At 44.9% G+C, this 21,009-nt stretch overlaps 1 protein-coding gene across 1 annotated transcript; it reads left to right on the forward strand.

Annotated features, from left to right (window-relative positions):
- Positions 1-1,667: 1,667 nt before the first annotated feature.
- On the forward strand, positions 1,668-8,632 carry LOC112223332 (probable E3 ubiquitin-protein ligase TRIML1). Its single transcript, XM_024386329.2, has 5 exons — positions 1,668-1,758; positions 2,043-2,279; positions 2,382-2,401; positions 6,141-6,283; positions 7,261-8,632. Exons 1-5 carry the CDS (start codon positions 1,723-1,725, stop codon positions 7,848-7,850), a joined length of 1,026 nt encoding a protein of 341 aa, XP_024242097.1. The 5' UTR covers positions 1,668-1,722; the 3' UTR covers positions 7,851-8,632.
- Positions 8,633-21,009: the final 12,377 nt, after the last annotated feature.

The raw sequence follows: 21,009 nt of genomic DNA on the forward strand, positions 1-21,009 counted from the left end.
CCAATAAGAAGAAGAGACTTGCTTGGGCCAAGAAACACGAGCAATGGACATTCGACAGGTGTAAATCTGTCCTTTAGTCTTAACCAGCATGGCTACCACAGCATTCCGCAGTGATATGCCATCCCATCTGATTTGCGCTTAGTGTGACTATCATTTGTTTTTCAACAGGAGAATGACCTAAAACACACCTCCAGACTGTGTTCGGGCTATATGACCAAGAGTGCTGCATCAGATGACCTGTCCTCCACAATCACCCAACCTCAACCCAATTTTTTATTTGACCTTTATTTAACTAGGCAAGTCAGTTAAGAACAATTTCTTATTTTTAATGACAGCCTAGGAACAGGGGCAGAACAAGAGCTTTTTACCCTGTCAGCTCAGGGATTTGATCTTGCAACCTTTTGGTTACTAGGCCAACACTCTAACCACTAGGCTACCTGCCGCCCACATTGAGATGGTTTGGTTATGAGTTGAACCGCTGAGTGAAGGAAAAGCAGCCAACACGTGCTCAGCATATGTGGGAACTCCTTCAAGACTGTTGGAAAAGCATTCCAGGTGAAGCTGGTTGGGAGAGTTGGGTTGCAAAGTAGTAATCCAGGCAAAGGGTGGCCAATTTGAAGAATCTGAAGTATAAAATATGTTTTGATTTTTTTAACACTTTTGGTTACTACATAATTCCATGTTTTATTTCATAGTTTTGATGTCTCACTATTATTCTACATGTAATAAATAGTAAAAAATAAAGAAAAACCCTTGAATGAATGAGTAGGTGTGTCCCAACTTTTGACTTGTGCTGGGTATATATATATAAATATACCTATTTTTTTTATATTTTTATGTTCTTTGCTTTCAGGCCCATATGGAAGGGGTGGTATGGGGATGGTTTTCTTTTCCTGTTGATACAGAATTTATTATCACTTAAACTCTGTATGTATTTCTTACTGGGGTTGTTTTCTTCTTCTTTTGAGTGGCAGCCTACAGATACATAATGGGGTGGCAGGTAGCCTAGTGGTTAGGGCATTAGGACAGTAAATCAAACGTTTGCTGAATCAAATCCCCAAGTTGACAAGGTAAAAATCTGTCGTTCTACCCCTGAGCAAGTCAGTTAACCCACTGTTCCCAGGTGCCGACAATATGGATGTCTGTTAAGGCAGCCCCCCGCACCTCTCTGATTCAGAGGGATTGGTTTAAATGTGGAAGACACATTTCAGTTGTACAACTGACTCGAAAAACCCCTTTCCCTAATGGATAATGTACCTGTGGAGTCAAGGTGAATACTTTCTAGGGGAGAATGAAGGGCCCCATTGACATAACCATATAAATATAAAGAAAGGATAATCCCCTTGACTGCACCCTCATGGGTACACCCAATATGGCTCATTGAATGGGCCATCCCTGTATTTCTAAGGACACAACCCTACCCACTATACTCTAGTACCTGAGCTTGTGAAACTAGAAGCGTGGTATTGTTAAAGAGTGCCAGGTAGTCTATATTGATTTAAGACTCATTGACACAGGACTAGAAGTCTTTGGTTTATTACAACTTCCCTTCGCAATTTCGTCAGCTTTTCTTCATTGGTATAACTGATAATCTCACTTAGAGTAAGGCCTTGAAGATGAAGACTCAGGATCAGGTGTGTGCTACTTTTTTTCACTCCTCAGGAGATGCAGTTGAAGCACCAGGAATGTCTGAAGAGGCAAAGAGAGGCTGTGAAGCTCCGAATGAAGAAACTAAGTGCAAAGCAAACTGAAATCATTGTAAGTAAACAGCACGGGGCTTCATCTGTGTGAACAGAGGTCACAAGCATCACAATAACATGTCAGACATATTGAATGCACACATGAGTGTTCCAGTCAAATTGAAGTGGTCTGAGGGACTTTGGCCCTTCTAGTAATGATATTTCTATGGTCACATCTGACATTTATATTTCTATGGCATCTATTTGTGGTGAAAAACATGCACAACATGGTAGCATATAAACTCTAAGATGTGAAATGTTGCAATGACTTTCGCATTGACTGGTTCTGTGTCCCACAACCAGAAAAAGTCCTCAGCGATGAAGGAGAGTATAAAGAAGAAGTATGAGGACATCCAGAGGGTTCTGAATGAGGACCTCAGGATAACTCTGACCCAGCTGGAGATGGAGGAGAGAGCTACAGTCACAGCCCTGGAGGACCTGATGGAAAATAATTGTATCATCATCCAGGAGATAGAGCAGGATCTGGCCAGGCTCACCACTGAGCTGGCCCAGAAGGACATTATTCTGCCTGATACAATGGTGATTTGGCTCTTCAGTTCTATTCAACATAAATGAATTGAATGGATATTGATGCTGTTGTATTCACTATCACTGTCTTTATTTCCTCCACATCGACTCTAGGACACAGAGATAGAAGGCAGGTATGTAATTTGATCCAAATACATTTGTTGTTTCTAATACCGCATGCACATATATTTTATATAAATCATTTTATTGACAAAGATGTTTACAATCATCATTATTGATCATAAACTGTCAATAGCTATGTTTCCATTAACTTGTCCGGCGATTTTCTGTCGACACGTAGAAAGTTTGCATAGAAAATGGATGCGTTTCCAGCTGTGTCAATAAAAACAGTTGGATGTAGTGAAGTTACACCAACAACCAAAACACTTTTCTGCAAAAGCCTGTCAAATAAAAATGTAGTGGTTGAAATATTTCCATTACCAATTTAGGCAAATTGCGCATTAATGAATTGGCGACAGCCTGTATGCCCTCCCACCTATCTGTTTCATGTCTCAAGTAGCCTGCGAAAGCCAGCATGGACAGAATGCAATAATTGACAAATATACCTTCAAGAATTTCAGGAATTTTCAAAGTCAGGACAATCCTTTTCTTGCAAAGAAACATTATTTATATACTTGAAAAAAATGTGATTTTGCAAGCAGTTGTCACGTTCTGACCCTAGTATTTGTGTTAATTGATTGTTTTAGTTGGTCAGGACGTGAGTTGGGTGGGCATTCTATGTTTAGTGTGTCTAGGTTGTTTTTCTGTGTTCAGCCTAGTATGGTTCTCAATCAGAGGCAGGTGTCGTTAGTTGTCTCTGATTGAGAATCATACTTAGGTAGCCTGGGTTTCACTGTTGTTTTGTGGGTGATTGTTTCCGTGTCTGTGTTTTACACCACAAGGTACTGTTTTCGGCTTTGGTTATTCACGTTACATTTATTGTTTTTGTATGGAGTGTTCAGTTTATGTGTTTAAATAAATACCATGGACACTTACCACGCCGCATATTGGTCCTCCGATCCTTCCTCCGAAAGCCATTACAGAATCACCCACCAAACAAGGACCAAGTGGCGTGGGAATGAGCAGCAACAGCGGCCGAAGACACAAGACTCCTGGACGTGGGAGGAAATCCTCGACGGGAGAGGACCCTGGGAAAAACCAGGGGAGTGTCGCCGTCCCAAGGTGCAGCAGGAGAAGCAGCAGGAGCAACAGCAGCAGCAGCAAAAGCAGCAGCAGGAGAAGCAACAGAAGCAGCAGAGGAAGGGGCAGCAGCAGCAAAAGCAGCAGCAGGAGAGGCAACAGCAGCAGAAGAAGCAGAAATGTCAGGATTCCTGGACATGGGATGATGTTTTGGATGGCAAGGGTTGCTACACATGGGAGGACATCCAGGCTGGTAGGCATCGCCTACCATGGGAACAGGTGGAGGCATTGAGGAGAGCAGAGGCAGCCGGAGAGAGGAGCCATCGATACGAGGGAACGCAACTGGCAAGGAAGCCCGAGAGGCAGCCCCAAAATGTTCTTGGGGGGTGGCACTTCGAGCTGTCGGCGAAGCTGAGGGCTGGCTGAGTCTGAGAGGGTCGAGGAGTTATTAGACAGATTGGAGGAGAGTGAACGGATGGGAGATGAGGAGACACTCGAGGAGTTGTTAATAGAATTGGAGGAGAGCTGTTGTTTGGCGTAGTATGCAAGGCATTCGCCCTGAGGTGCGTGTCCCCAGCCCGGTACCACCAGTGCCGGCACCCCGCACCAGGCTGTCTCTCCGTCCCATCAATACAGGTGCTCCCGCCTGTCCGGCGCTACCAGAGTTTCCGCCGCTCAGTCCAGAGGCGCCAGAGCCCCTCAGTCCAGAGGAGCCAGAGCCCCTCTGTCCAGCGCTGCCAGAACCTTCCTCCTCTCCAGCGCTGTCGGAGTCTCCCGTCTGTCCAGAGTCGCCAGAGCCCCTCAGTCCAGGGGCGCCAGAGCTCCTCTGTCCAGCGCTGCCAGAGCCTTCCTTCCGCCAGTCAGCGTGGAGGCACCAGAGCCGCCAGTCAGCGCAGAGCCGCCAGAGCCGCCAGTCAGCGTGAAGCCGCCAGAGCCGCCAGTCAGCGTGGAGCTGCCAGAGCCGCCAGTCAGCCAGGATCTGCCAGAGCCGTCAGTCAGCCAGAAGCTGCCAGAGCCACCACCAGCCTGAGCTATCTCTCAGTCCTGAGCTACCCCTCAGTCCTGAGCTACCCCTCAGTCCTGAGTTACCCCTCAGTCCTGAGCTACCTATCAGTCCTGAGCTACCCCTCAGTCCTGAGCTACCCCTCAGTCCTGAGCTACCCCTTAAGTCCAGAGGTGTCCCTCAGTCCGGTGGGCCTGTTGTTTAGGGTTCCCAGGTCAGGGTCGGCGGCAAGGGTCGCCGTTCCTAGGAGACTACAGAGGCGGACTAAGACTATGGTGGAGTGGGGTCCACGTCCAGCGCCAGAGCCGCCACCACGGACAGATGCCCACCCAGACCCTCCCCTATAGGTTCAGGTTTTGCGGCCGGAGTCCGCACCTTGAGAGGGGGGTACTGTCACGTTCTGACCCTAGTATTTGTGTTAATTGTTTGTTTTAGTTGGTCAGGACTCGAGTTGGGTGGGCATTCTATGTTTTGTGTGTCTAGGTTGTTTTTCTGTGTTCGGCCTAGTATGGTTCTCAATCAGAGGCAGGTGTCGTTAGTTGTCTCTGATTGAGAATCATACTTAGGTAGCCTGGGTTTCACTGTTGTTTTGTGGGTGATTGTTTCCGTGTCTGTGTTTTACACCACACGGTACTGTTTTCGGCTTTGGTTATTCACGTTACATTTATTGTTTTTGTATGGAGTGTAGAGTTTATTGTTTTTGCATGGAGTGTTCAGTTTATGTGTTTAAATAAATACCATGGACACTTACCACGCTGCATATTGGGCCTCCGATCCTTCTCACCTCTCCTTTTCAGACGAAGAGGAGGAAAGCCATTACAGCAGTAGACATTTAGTAAATGTGAAGTGGTGCTTTATAATTACGTATACCTTCAAAATGATTCATTCGGCAATCATCAGTTATTCGAAAAACACCGTTTCCATCATCATTTGTCGCAATAAAGTTCTACTAAAGAAAAATCCACCCCTGTTGAACAGATACAAATGTTATCAATCTTTAGAACATTTATCCTATATCTGCCGTTTCCATTACACATGTCTTTTTGGGTCAATGGAAACCTGCCTACTGTTCATGTGAGAGCCACTGCAGTAAATGTCAACCTGGTCTCAGAGCATTTCATATTATTCTGTATGTATATCCGGAACATTCAATTTAGTATGATATGTTTCGAATGGCATGGTATGTATTAATTTGTGGATGTCCATTACCTATTTCGTATGACATGTTACGAATTACAATTGTGTCATATATTACAAATTTGCAAAATGTATGATATGTTACGAATTCTAGCTAGGTGGATAACGTTAGCTAGCTAGTTAAATTTAGCTAGGCTAGGGGTTAGGGTTAAGTTTAGGAGTTATGTGAAAGGGTTAAGGTTAGTGGAAGGGTTAGCTAAAAGCGTTAAGTTTAGGGTTAGGAGATGGGTTAGCTAACATGCAAAGTAGCTAAAAAGTAGTAAGTAGTTGACAAGTTGCTAATTAGTTAAAATGCTAAAACTGTCTGTGATGAGATTTCAAACTCTCAACCTTTCAGTTGCTAGATGTTTGCATTATACGCCAACCCATCCACCCTACTTTTGTTTTTGCCTTAAGTAACCATCTGTCTTATTTAACCATACCAAATGTAACATATCATACTCATTTGATTGATTTGATTTACATTTACTATGTTACATTTAGTCTATGAGACCAGGCTTTAAATGTTGGTAATTGTCCTCTCTCTCACCCAGAGTGATGGATCTGCTGAGCAGGACAGACCCAAGCAAAGTGAGCCTGGATGAGCCTAAAGCTGACCAAATTCTCACCCTCACCAACAATATGCTGCTACTCATCCACTCCCAGACCCCCATTACCAAGAGACTCATCAAGAGCTGTGAGTACCCTTAGTATTCCATGACATCTTTTCAATTTTGTGATTTAAATCACAAGATGCTATGATGTCACTAGGCAGGTTTCCATTGACACAGGTTTTTTCAACAAAAGCAATGTCGCAAAACAAATCTTTGCAACATGTGTAATGTAATAGGAGATATAGCAGACATTTTCTAAAGATACAACATTTGTATCCATTCGACAGGGGGGATTTTTATTTTGTCTAAGTTTCTTTATTGTGACAAATAATGATTGAAACAGTTTTTCAAATAAATGATGATTGCCAAATAATTTTTAAGGTATTCGGAATACATGATGCCATCATGTAATTATAAAGATCCACTCCACATTTCATTCTAAATGTATACTGCTGTAAACTATTAAAAAACATATATGTTTCTTTGCAGGACAAGGATTGTCCTGACTTTCAATAATATCTGAATTACTTCTTCTTGCTTTTCTTGTTGGCTAGATGCAAGTTTCATGATCCAATTATTTCAGATCTACAGGAGTGCAAGGCACGGACCGTGACGATACGTTGGCACATGAGAATTATTAGAATATGTCAAATGTGGCTTTCATGGGGGGGGTGACATCATTACATCCAGCTGTTTTTATTGACACAAGATAGTTCAATGGAAACGCACCGTAGCAGGCAATTGTTGCATCTATTTTCAATGCGATCTTTCTAAATGTCTAAAAAAAAGTTACTGGACAGGTTAATGGAAACATAGCTAAGTACAACTGCAAGTGGAGACATTAGGCAGGATATTTTTGTACCATGGATCCTCTACACCTAGTGGTCTATCAGAATACTGTAGAAATTCTAAAACAATTCAAAAAGTGTATTTCATCATGGATACATTTCTTATTATTCTTATTATTAAAACTGGTTATGCCTTGAAACATCCAGCCAATTATAATATAGTATTTTAAATATAGTATTTTCTCATGGGAAAATTACACCTCTGTCAACAGATTCTACAGAGGTGTCCCTGGACCCAGAGACAGCGCACCCCAAGCTGGTCATCTCCCTGCACGGTGACAGTGTCACCTACACAGACACCTGGCAGGAACTACCAGAGCTCCCAGGACGCTTTGACACCACCCTCAACGTGATCAGCCTGCAGGGCTTCAGCTCCGGGCGTCACTACTGGGAGATAGATGTGGCTGGGAAGACTTACTGGGAGCTGGGCCTCACCTACCCCACCATCTCCCGCAAGGGCCGGGCTGAGGACTGCTGGCTGGGTCGCGGCTCTGACTCCTGGGCCATGGAATTCTTTGACGGGGAGTACACAGCCTGGCACGGTGGGGTGCCCCACCAGCTGCCTGTCACGAAACACTTAAGCCGTATTGGGGTCCTGTGTAGTTTCCCAGCGGGCCAAGTGTCTTTCCTGGGGGCGGACAGCATGACCCCTCTGTTCTCGTTTTGTGTGGGGGCGTTCAAGGACTGTCTCCACCTGGCATTGTGCCCAGGTCACGACCACAACGGTACGAACGCCAAACCAATTTTGATCTGTAACGCACCTCCAACTCCTAGTTCTATCCAGAATGCCCAAGAATGCTGACTCTGCTCCTTGATACTCAAAGGGGATGAATCCCTTTTTAAGCGATTTTCTCTCAACACGTATTCTGACCTTGAACTTAGGCATGAGAATAGCACACTATTCCCCTGCTTTTCTTTTTGGGTGGATATCTAATAAAGGTGTGGCAGAGGTGTCTATAGATATGCAATATTCTCACATCGACTTAATGTCCTAATAATTCAGCCACATTTACGCAAGAGGAAAAAGTATCTACTTAATATTTTCCGATAGAAATAACATCATTCTCCATGCAGTGTAATTTACAATTTCATGAGAGCTATTGAAAAGAGCTAGGTAAATTAGTAATCCATTTGGATAAGGGGATTGTAAATATTAATGATACTTGTTTTAGATATATTTTATCTTATAATCACTGGAGACAATTGTGAAACCAGTCATATGGCAACAAAATTAAGCATATCGATATATCAACTTTGTCACATTAAAGAGTATGAAATGCATTATGCAGAATTTTAATTGTACAGCCTTTTAACTTGCAGGGATGGGCCCTCTTGAATATCTTAATTATAGGCTACCCCAACTTTCTCTGTTTCCTATTTCGATTGTGTTAAATATTAGCCACTATCAGTATTGACAGTCAGTAGGCTTAATAACAACACATCTGCCATTCTGCCCTTGAGCAAGGCAGTTAACCCCCAACAACAATTGCTCCCCGGGTGCCGATGATGTCGTTTAAGGCATCCCACACCCCTCTTGGGTTAAATGTGAAAGACACATTTCGGTTGAATGCATTCAGTTGTGCAACTGACTAGGTATCCCCTTTCCCTTGAATAACTGAATGTGGCACTTTTCAGAATGAATCAAACCTTTGTCTTTTGTGATTCACAAATGTGACCGATAGGCTCAAATTGGGCTTATGTAGCAACATTTGAAATTGCGTTTTTTACATTGGATAAAAGTAGAGACAAAATGGTATATCATACACTACAGTTGAGGAACAATGGGAAAGTAATTCTGCTTTGAAAGTTGATAAACTTGTAAACTCACTTTTGAGAAAATGTCCTTGTTTTGGAACTATTACTGGAGAGCCCTTCTTTGTCAACACCCCTTCGGCATCGTTCACAACCTCTTTAGCTTTAGCCCCATCCATCTCTTTAAGGGTTGATCCAAGCTTTCTGTACTATCAACAGCAATCAAGCACCCAAGCTAACTTGCTAGTTACTTCCAGACACAAATGAGAGAACAGCTCACTCAACATTACTCGCCCTAGCAGAGCTGGTTAGGCTGTTATGTTATCCAGAGCTTTGGTGACTGCAACTGTGCTGTCAGATTGTCCATTCTTCAGAGCGCTTCGCTCTCGGAGCATTCACAGCGCACACTGGACGCTATGACCGATGAGTAGGGTTGATCAGAACGTTCTGACCTCACAGTAGTGAAGCACCCAAACTAACTGGCTAACATTGGCTGGCTTGCTATCTACTTCCATACACATAATGAGAGAACACCCCACTCTGACCACTTATTTTGTGGTCCCAAAAAGAGACAGAGGATTTCGACCGATTCTGAACCTCAATGGGTACTTGAAGGTACTGAGGTTCCACATACTGTCCCCAGCCGTGTGTTGCAGGCCGTGTCCAGGGACCAGTGGTTTGTGACGCTGTACCTGAGGGTTGCATACTTCCATGTTCCTGTTTACCCAGCTCAGTGGCAGTACCTCCGATTCGCTTTCGAAGGGACGGTTCTTGGCACCCATCTCCTTTGCACCCCGCACTTTCAATAAGTGTTGATTCTCAATTACCTGGACGAATGACTGATTTGTGCCCTGACCAGGACACAGTTCCTATCAGACAGAGACATGCTCCTGACCCACATTGGCGGGCTGGGTATTGCTGTAACCGACTCAGTCCTCATGAGAGCACGCCTGTCCACCAGAAGGGTGCCTCAATCACTTTTGACAGGGGCGGGTGGTATCCGCCCTAACCTGCCAACGCCTGTTGGGCTTGCTGACAGCGGCCTCATTGTTGATTCCCCTGGGTCTGCTCCATCTCCGGCCTCTTCAACAGTGGCTCAACTCCCACTGGCTGCACCCAAAGCGCCACTGTCACCGCCAGCTGCGGATGACCACACAGTGCCTCATGGTATTGTTGAGGTGGCACTGTGACCCCTTTCTCTCAGGTGGGGTGGAGATGCTGAGGATGTGCTGCCGGGAGCTGGTCAGCACAGACGCCACACAGATCGGCTAGGGGTGTGTGACCAAGGGCAGGTCGGTCAGCGGATGTTGGCTACCCCCTTGGAGCGGCAGGCACATCAATGCACGAGTGCTCCGAGCTGTATTGCTGGCCCTGCAGTCTTTCCTTCCACAGTATTCGCTTACATCAACCATCAGGGTGGACTAAAGTCCCACAGCCTACATCTTATGGCATGTGAGCTCCTTCTCTGGGCTCAGGGATGTCTAGCGTCTCTAGGCGCAGCGCACGTACCTGGCATCCTGAATGTGGCAGCGGATATGCTCCCAAGGGAGGGTCCGCCACCTTGGGACTGGAGCCGACATCCCCAGGTGATGCAGCAAGTTAAGGAAGGCGCAGGTGGACCTGTTTGCCTCCCTGGATAATGCGCACTTCCCCCTGAGGTACTCTATGTCGGAGCCACCTGGGCCTCTGGGCTTGGATGCTCTGGCTCACCATTGGCGCAGGCTGGAGCTTTACGCATTCCCCCTCTTTTTCCCCTGTTCCAGGCTGTGCTGGACAGGATCAGCATGGCAGAGCATCGTCTGCTTCTGGTGGCCCCATACTGGCCCAGACAAGCCTGGTTCAGCCTTCTCCTGTCCCTGTTGTCTGGGACACCTTGGCTACTTCCCCTGAGACCGGACCTGCTGTCTCAGTCGGTGTACTTGGCCACTGAACGGTGCCAATGGTCCATGTTAGGACTACAGGAGGGTGTAATGAACTCCATTCAGAGTGCAAGGGCACCGGATACAACCGCGGCATACCAGTTGAGCTGGTGATTGTTCTGCTCTTGGTGCACTGGTATTGAGGTGGTGCCTGAGTCATGCGGGGTACAGTATGTCCTCCAATACCTGCAGTCTCGCTTGGATGAAGGCTTAGCAGCCTCTACACTGGGGGTATTTGGCTGCTATATCTGCTTGCCATGTGGGGCGCCATCCCTTGGTCTCCAGGTTTATGAAGGGGGTTCGTCGCCTGCGACCAGCTAGGACCTGGTCAATGGCGAGCTAGGATTTGAATGTGGTCTTTTCAGCTTTGGCAAAGCTGCCTTTCGAAACGTTGTAGTCTGCCTCCCTGAAACACCTCTTTATGAAGGTGGCTTTCTTGGTAGCGATTACTTCCATGAAGAGAGTGGGTGAGCTCCATGAGTGCTAACGGATGGACCCCGGTGGGAGGAGTATATATCTCTCTCTTACAAGGCGCAAGCCTTGTAAAGGTTCTCTCCAGTTCAGCCCTGATACATGGCCGCCAGCAGAGATTAACATTGTTCCAGTACCACAGTGCACAGCAGAAGCACGAGCAAAACACGGTTGACATGAAGGGACAGGGGGAGAGAACCAGGAAACTAATGACAACCGCAGTAAAGGGGAAAATACAGCTATCCAAGGAACTGTGTTTGAAAACGGAAATAGCAAAAGAAATAGCAAAACCTTATGATGACGAACGAGCACAAACTCTTCAACAAAATCATCTTCTGCAGGAACACAATCCTCAAACTAGATAAATCTGTTGAGTTATCTATGAACAGGGGCGCGCAACTTGATAGAATGCATGCAGTTTTGATAAACAACATTCAAAGCAATAATTTTCTAGTCCAAATGCTGCAGACCAAAGACGATCAGCTTATGAACACAATAACCAAGTTGGATGACTAAACCGCGGAACTCATTGAAGTCGCTGACCAAATGAACGATGAGAGAACCCAGGTGAACAAAATGATCTCTAAGCAAGCGGAGGACATCTCATCACTGAATCTCTTGCTCCGCACTCAAGACCTCTACCTGCAAACCATGACAGATAAGTATGAGACTGAAAGGAGCAACTGCGACACTCACATGTCTAAAATAAGTACTCTAAGCACCCAAGTGGACCCTGCGATGTAGCAGAATACCACCCTTAGGTACCATCTGGAGGAATTCCAGAACAGTCACGCTCTACAGCATGACTACCCTACCCAATCAAGCTCGCAACTGGAGCTCGGTACAAAAAGGAGTGTAGACGATAGAAGGTTTCAGACTTTGCCTCTCTCGGGTGTCCCTCAGTCATTTCCTCTTGGCCATTCGGCACAGAGTAATATGGCGCCTCCTTGCCAACAATGCCAAAGCTTGGCTTCTCCTCTTGGCTTTTCGGCCCATACTTCCCCACAGGATGAAGCCAACCCTCTCTGCGCACTTTGCAAGGAACATCTTGACAAAATCGCCAAAAACCTCCACACCTTTGACCCCGTTCCAGGGAAGCCAAATGACACGGAGACATTATTAGCAGACATAGAGTACGTCTTGGATGGCTACCCAAACGCTACTGGTACTGACAGGCTTTACCTGTTGAAGCAAATGTCGAATAGACATGTGACAGGGTTAATCCGTCTACAACAGCAGCACGTGCAAAACCACTATGCGAAACTTGCCACGGCTTTGAAAATAGAATTCAGAGGTTCTGCGACACCCAAACACAACAGCTCGCTGGCTAACACTGTCAAACAAGCTTGGAATGAACACCCACAAGCATACTATCATAGGCTTCGGGGGGGGGTTGGAGACCTGATCCCACTCCTCGTGCTTACCGGAGGAAGCGCAGTACTGTGTCGCCAGTATGCGCTCATAGCCCGGTGCACTATAGGCCAGCCCCCCGCAAGTGCCATGCGAGTGTGGGCATCCAGCCAGGGCGTGTTGTGCCGGCTCAGCGTGTCTGGTCTCCGGTACGCCGTTTCGGCCCAGGGTATCCTGCACCGGCTCTGCGTGCTGTCCGGGGCGCTGGGAGGGTGCAGTGCATCCTATGCCTGCTCTCTGCCCATGCCGGGCGAATGTGGGCATTGAGCCTAAGGGAGAGGTGAGAGTGGTATGCACCAGATCTCCAGTGCACACCCACAGCCCGGGCGAACCTGGAGGGAGGAGACGGAGAGACAGACTGATGCGTGGGGCTGCCACAGGACCCACCAGGCTGTCTCTCCATCTCCTCCCTCCAGGTTCGTCTGTCTGCCCTGAGCTGCCAGATCCATCCGTCGGTCCTGAGTTGCCAGAGCCGCCCGTCTGTCCTGAGCTGCCAGAGCCGCCCGTCTGTCCTGAGCTGCCAGAGCCGCCCGTCTGTCCTGAGCTGCCAGAGCCGCCCGTCTGTCAGGAGCGGCCGGAGCCACCCGTCAGTCAGGAGCTGCCAGAGCCGCCAGTCTGTCCTGAGCTGCCAGAGCCACCCGTCAGTCAGGAGCTGCCGGACCCGCACGTCAGTCAGGAGCGGCCGGAGCCGCCCGTCAATCAGGAACTGCCGGAGCCGCCCGTCAGTCAGGAGCTGACGGAGCCGCCCGTCAGTCAGGAGCTGACGGAGCCGCCCGTCAGTCAGGAGCTGACGGAGCCGCCCGTCAGTCAGGAGCTGCCGGACCCGCCCTTCACTCCGGCATTGGCGGAGTCGCCCTTCAATACGGAGCTGCCGGAGTCGCCCTCCAATACGGCGCAGCACTGCTACGGTGCAGCCGGAACCTCCCGCGTGTCCGGCGCTGCCGGAGTCTCCCATCTATTTGGGGCCCAGTAGGAGCGAGAGGAAGAATCACTACCTCTGTATTTTATACAAGAATCACTCTGAGAGCCATCAGGTGACCACTTGCGCAATGTAGCCGCTTACGGGTATTCTTCAACATAAAGGCGTGAAACTATGTCACAATGCTGTAGACATCTTGGGGAATACGTAGAAAAGGGAATCTGGTTGATAGCCCATTCACTGCTCAATAGGGACGCATCGTAACGCAGAGCATTCAAAACATGAGTCACTTCCGGATTGGATTTTTCTCAGGCTTTCGCCTGCAATATAAGTTCTGTTATGCTCACAGACAATATTTTTACAGTTTTGGAAACTTTAGAGTGTTTTCTATCCTAAGCTGTCAATTATATGCATATTCTGGCATCTTGTCCTGTCAAAATATCCCATTTATACTTTGGGAACATTATTTTTCCAAAAATGAAAATACTGCCCCCTAGTCACAACAGGTTTTAAGGTCGGCACCAATTCTTACTGACTTACTGGTCATTGGCATGGAAATTATCTCATTCTGAACAGGTTGCAGCTTACCAGGATACTTGGTTTTCTTTACCTTAGCATGTGCGTTTGTCTAAGCATAATTACACATGCACAATGGAACATGTAATGAGGATTTATACTAGGATCACTTAAGGGTACGAGCAAAATACCAGCCTTGGTAAAATTGAACATTTACCCTGACGCCCCTTTGACTCCACAGCTACATGAATCACTAATTTCTTCCCAGAGGTCCATCCCTGTAGACTGTCCGAAGCTAATGCCTTACAGCTGTAGACTTATCATGTAGTTATCAATTTACGATAGTGCCCTCAGCAACACACCACTAAGTAGAGTCGCTGTAATGTAGATGTGACATTAGATAAAATGCCATGAAAATGGAATTTAGCAAGACCGTGGACGTATATAGAATATGGTCCAATTAGATAATTAGGGTGTGGTAACTATATATTGCATATATTTTCTCTGTATTTTTATTCATTTTTGTTTCATTTTCTTTGACACTTAGGAAGTGATACTGCCACAAACAAGTTCCCCATACAACCACTAGTTAGTGCCACAACGCCACTCATTTGGAGAAGAAATGTAATGATGTATTGCTTGAGTGTTCTGCATTATTAACATCTGTCTAAGTTACTGCCTAGATCCACCAGCCTGGACAACCGGACGACGGGTCCAGAACGACGATCCACAACCAGGACATCCCCTGGCCATTCTTGTGGTGGTCTGCAGCTTGCAGAAATCCTACCAGGGTAAACCACGATGATCCACAAACCAGGACATCCTGTTGTCATTTTTGTGTTAATTTCAACTTGCAGAATCCTTCCAAGATTGAACCTACCAGAGGGAGACTGTCATGACTGTCCTGTGAGGATCCGAATGGGTCAGATCAGCTGTGCAATGGATGACAGTAACCAGACTCTCTCTCACCCATAGAGGGGGAGAGGAGGGAGCTGGTGGAGGGTTGACACCTTCCGCACTGTTGTAGATTAAAGGAGAGGAAATCCAGAGAACATCCCTCTCCAAATCCACGCAGGAATGTTCCTTTGTCTACCCGAAACTCTAACAAATTCTAAAGCGAATACTGGAACAATATTTCTAACATAAGAACGTGGGGAATGGTCAGTGGTAATCTAAATAATAATAACGTCATATAGGTTGTTATTTTGTGATGTCATTAAAGGTTATAAAGGAAATACTGTATATACAGTATACACTACATGTACAAAGTCTCCATCCTGTACTTCGTATATGAAATATGAAACATTTTCAAAGTATTTTTGTTAAGATAAGAATGTGATTTTAAGAGATAATTTGTCTTCTATAAAATTTGCACAGTATGTATCCAAGCCCCGAAGACGCGAGAAGCTCGCCTCCCGGACAATCACAGTACGGCTGATTAGCTGTCCTTAGTTAAATATCTAGAAAAATGAATTTAAGTAGGACCATTCTACTACTCTTCAAACCATCCTATTCTACTACTCTTCTCGAATCACCGTATTCTACTACTCGTATCACCAATGGGAACCGTCAACACCGCTGGCTAGCCTATCTTCCAAGGAGCATCTTCCAGAGTGAACAACAGTAGAAGACTGGGGAGGGGTGACCCTTTTGGACAATCAGAGCCTTACAACCGTGCCGCTGAAAGGCCCAACACCCTTCCTAAGGAGAGCTGGTTCCAACAGAGTTCCATGGCGAATGAAGACATTTAAAAGTAAATGCATTCATGATTTCTTACTCCAAACGGGCAGCAGTTCATGTGCAAAATAATGATTACTGTGAGAATAGTTCCTAAAATGTGACTCACCACCTGGATTCGGTCTTATGTAGCAAAATGTGAAATACAATTTTTTACATTGGATAAAAGTAGAGACTCAGAGGAACAATGGGAAAGTAATGGTGATTTGAAAGTTGATCAACTTATAAACTCACTTTTGAGAAAATCGCCTTTGAATGTTTTGGTATCACACCCTCTTAAGCTTTAGCCCCACCCATCTGGTTTCACTCTCGGAGCGCACACTTGATGCTCTGGCTGATGCTTAGTTTACCTCTCGATAACATGAAAACAGCCTAACCATCTCTGCTGGCAACAATTTCATTACACTTTTTTTCAGACGTTTACTGACACCAGCCATATTCAGTGGGTGTTGTACACACGTCACATAATGTTAGCTAATGAGCCAGCCAGCTAACGTTAGCTAGTTTACCAACAATGAACAAAGTGCCAGCAATGCCAAACACTAGACTCTAACTAGAAAAGCAAACAGCTCTGGGAAACAAATAATAACGTCCGCTAGGGAGCCAGCCATCTAACGTTAGCTAGCTAGCTAACAGTACACTTTAGCTTAAGACATAAGACATTTAGCTAGCTAGGTAAATAATGAACAACATTTAAGATCACACATGTCATGTAACGTTAGCTAATGAGCCAGCAAGTTAACATTAGCTAGTTAAACAACAATAAACAAAGTGCCAACAATGCCACAGTGCTGGAAGCTAACCAACCAGGTCCAATGTTAGCTAGCTAACATTAGGCTCTAACTAGAAAAGCAAACGGCTCTGAGAAAGAAGTAATAACGTCAGCTAGGGAGCCAGCCAGCTAACAGTACACCTTCTGTCAAAATTAGAAACGTGTAATATCTGAAAATGTAGCTAGCTATCGCTAGACTATCTTACCTGTATACATCATCATGCATGATGCCGGATGCATCTCCCTGTCAGGAATGCCATACCACGGTTACCCTTAGTTTGAAGATGTAATCCGGAGACAGGTGTTTTCTCCATCTCTTTACATGCTGACTACACCGCTTGCGTTGCGTGCGCTCGCGTTGCAAAATAAATGTAAACACAAATGTTATTCAATTATTGCACCCCCCCTGCTCGCACGCCAACTAGCGTATGCATTGCCACGGGCTAAAATAGAAGTCAGTTCTATTTGTGACGCTGATTGCGCTGAAAGTCCTGCCTCTCCCATCTCCTCATTGGTTTATAGAAGCGGATACCCACACGCCATCTCCTCATTGGTTATACCCACATGGGTGACTGAAGATGAACGGAGGTTGGTGGTGGTAATACACGTTATGAAAGTAAGTTGCCAATCGCCATATGAGTCCAAAGAAGAAAAGGCCTGGAAGGAGGAGAGATGACTAGAAATGATTTGGTTGACCGTTTTATGTGTGGATTAATTGTAGAAGAGGACCTTGTCCATTTCAGGTAAAATAACATTTATATCCCAGGACAAATTTGGTAGCAACAGCAAGCTAGCTAAATAGGACAAGTTAGCCAGCAACTGCAAGCTAGCTAGCTAAATTGCCTTAAATGTTTAATGTTTAATATAATTGGTTCAGTTTTTTTTATATTTTAACCTGCGTGTCGTGATCGCATTTGTTGTGGGGGGACAAAATCAATTTGCGCATGATGGCGCGTGGCCAGTTAGGGTACGGCATTAGCTATCATACTATAATTCAACTGATTTCAAAGCTTGATCCTCAACCAACAAGGCTCGTAATTAAAAAATAATATTCATATTTACAGATGGCATACAAGTTTGTAATTAAGGCACATAAAAGTTCACATGTTCAAGAAGGCTTTTCTGCCAACAAATGCATTTTGATTTAAAAAAAATATTTACGTTCAAACGGCTCTCCTGTGAAGTCGTGACTTGCGACATATGCCTAGTTTCATGAATTGGGTCACAAATGTATCAACAATAAGTGTCTCTTTCTCTCCCTCCACCATATGTTATGTCAGTCCACTAGGGACCTTTTCTCATGTATTAAGTGTGTATGTTTATTCTGTCTCATCAATTTGTTAGCTAGGAAATAAATAATGAAACCAATTTGTGTAGTACTGAATCACAAGGCTGGGTTTTTTGCAGATGCAGGACGTTACGACTGTTCAGAATGTTGATATGATACGAGTTTATGATTCATACATTTGCTGTTTTATGGCTGTGATAGGTAAAAACCTCTAGAGTTTAATTCGGGAGAAGGTAACCCTTTAAAGAACCACTCTCGTGGTGCCCCAAATCCTAATGAGTTAATTATTAAATTATTAATTTAATTGGGTAACAATTAAGCATAGTTAGTTGATCAGATAAATAACAGTCATCAGATAAATTAAAGTAAAAGTCACGACAACTGTTACAAGCTCAAGTATGACAGGATGTCGTATCGCATCAATGTGAGTGAGACAGACGATGGAGATTAATGTCTCCACTGGAACTCCCATTTTATCCTGGAGAAAGGCGCTGATCCCTTCAATGACTTTGAGGATGCCGATGGACTGGGCCCTCATAACATCTTCAGGTCAGGTCACATATTCACTATGAGTGTCAGAGTATCAGTACTGATATGTGATCAATTTTGCCTTTTAGATAATAATTAATTTGATTATATGGGCGGGGAGGCTGATCCTAGAACAGCACTCCAACACTTAAATTGCCTGTAAGACAAATAAATAAATTTGTCACACAATACATAGAGTATCTGTATAAAAAGACACCTTATATACTTTCTCACATTCAAACATATTGTTGTATACACCCACAACTGTTCACTGTTGTGCATTGACTCTGGTCCAGAAATACAGATGTTGACACTCAGCCATGGTGCTTCATAGGAAGAGGCCGGAAGCTGCTGTGGGATCACTGTGACGTCAGGGGGTGTGCTGAGCCCACAGGTCAGCCTTAAATATCATATCTCTGACTACTGCCTGTATGGACAACAAGTTAAACTAGAGGCCTAATAATTTATCCCGAGGGGATAACTGAAGCTGTATTCAATTGAATTTCCCATGTCATTTTTCAGCTGTGGCCCTTACAGATGCTGGTACCAAGCCTACTACCGGTCCCAAGCCCACTTTTGCAATTCCCAAGCCAAAACCAACACCGGTCAAACCCTCAGCATGTCCAGAGAAGCCTACAGCAGTGCTAAAGCCCAGTGTAGCCCCAGGACAGACCACAGCCAGCCCAACCCCTGTTAAAGTAATGATGGACTGTCGTTTCTCTTTGCTTATTTGAGCTGCTCTTGCCATAATATGGACTTGGTCTTTTACCAAAAAGGGCTATCTTGTGTTTACCACCCCTACCTTGTCACAACACAACTGATTGGCGCACACACATTAAGAAGGAAAGACATTCCACAAATGAACTTTTAACAAGGCCCACCTGTTAATTGAAATGCATTCCAGGTGACTACTTCATGAAGTTGGTTGCGAGAATGCCAAGAGTGTGGAAAGCTGTCATCAAGGCAACGGCTAGCTACTTTGAAGAACCACAAATATAAAATATATTTTGATTTGTTTAATGCTTTTTTGGTTACTACATGATTCCATATATGTTATTTCATAGTCTTGATGTCTTCACTATTATTCTACAATGTAGAAAATAGTAAAAATAAAGAAAAAACCCTAGAATGAGTAGGTGTGTTCAAACTTTTGACTGGTATTGTACATCATGGATGGACACTTCTCCCTGTCACGGGTGCCATGGTTGCCCTGAGTTTGAAGATGTAATCCGGAGACAGGTGTTTTCTCCATCTCCTTAGCTATCATACTCTAATTCCAGAAAGTGGAGAGTAACACTGATGCAGTTCTACTACGCTATACATTTCTGCAAAATATGCGTTAGACTGGATTACATACACATACTGAGCCGCTCAAATATGCAGAAGCCTTCTACATGGCAGACCAATCTGAACTCGTCTCTCGACATGTCCAGCCCACTCATTATCTCAGCCAATCATGGCTTTCTATTTTGTATTTAACCTTCATTTAACTAGGCAAGTCAGTTAAGAACAAATTCTTATTTACAATGACGGCCTAGGAACCGTGGGTTAACTGCTTTGTTCAGGGGCAGAATTACATATTTTTACCTTGTCAGCTCGGGGATTCAATTGAGCATTATTTTGGTTACTGTCCTAAAGCTCTAACCACTAGGCTACCTGCCCCCCCCATGCCTAGTGGGAAGGTTGCTGACTTTTTCTGTAGCTTAACCAACTAGGCTCGTAATTTAACAATTATAGTTGTATTTACAGATGGCATACAAGCCTGTTACTAAGGAACATGAACGTTCACATGTTCCACAAAGCATTTTCACAAAAAAACACATTTTCATTTAGTTAAAAAGGTTTTCGTTCAAATGGCTCTCCTGTGAATTATTGACCCGTAACATACGCCTAGTTTCCTGAAATAAGTTACATTTTAGCCTACTCAACAACCTGACTCAAACAGAGAGCAATGACATTTATGTTAGCTAGCTGGCTAAGTCTATCCAGCACTCCAACTCTTCCAAGTCAAGGTAAGGCTTTTGGTTTTATTAATTTATTGCCTCTGGGGCTCATCTGTGTAAATGCTAAACTTCTTGCTTTACACTGTACTGCGTGATTTTACAAATGGAATAGATTGTGAGTTTACTAACATGTTAGTTCTAGTAGCTATGTGTTGACTATGACATTAGCTAATATGGTGATAACAATGTAGGCTGTGTGTAGATCATTTTTTCACCTGATCAGACCACTGTTGTGTTGTGCATTGAATTCCAAAAGTGAAGGGAAAATGTGAGAGGAGGAGAGCGCGTAGATGTGATGGGTGATCAGGGGAGTGTTCATTCAGCCAATTCAGTTGAGAAATGTTTTTTAAACTGAAGCAAATGTAGCGAAACTGGAATGGACCTACCTGAATTTGTCCAATAGTATCTCTCGTTTTAGTTGCAAAACGTAACGTTCGGACTAATGATTACACCCTAGTTCAGCAAGATGTAGGCAAGAGTGTGCTAGGTGGTATTGACTGTTTCACTTTCTGTCACCTTGATTACTCCAATTTTTCTTTCGATCTGTGCACCTACATTATAAACTTTAATTTGTAGGCTCGGTTGTAGCAACCTCATGAGGGGTTATAGGGCAAATTCGAGTATCAGTAGCCTAAACCTATCAATG

Source organism: Oncorhynchus tshawytscha, linkage group LG24 (assembly GCF_018296145.1).
Source record: "Oncorhynchus tshawytscha isolate Ot180627B linkage group LG24, Otsh_v2.0, whole genome shotgun sequence".
Lineage (NCBI taxonomy): Eukaryota > Metazoa > Chordata > Actinopteri > Salmoniformes > Salmonidae > Oncorhynchus > Oncorhynchus tshawytscha.

Coding starts and splice junctions, on each gene's coding strand:
- LOC112223332 (XM_024386329.2), top strand. CDS start 1,723: ATGAAGAAACTAAGTGCAAAGCAAACTGAAATCATT. Junction 1,759..2,042: donor CAAAGCAAACTGAAATCATT/GTAAGTAAACAG, acceptor TCCCACAACCAG/AAAAAGTCCTCAGCGATGAA. Junction 2,280..2,381: donor TTATTCTGCCTGATACAATG/GTGATTTGGCTC, acceptor CATCGACTCTAG/GACACAGAGATAGAAGGCAG.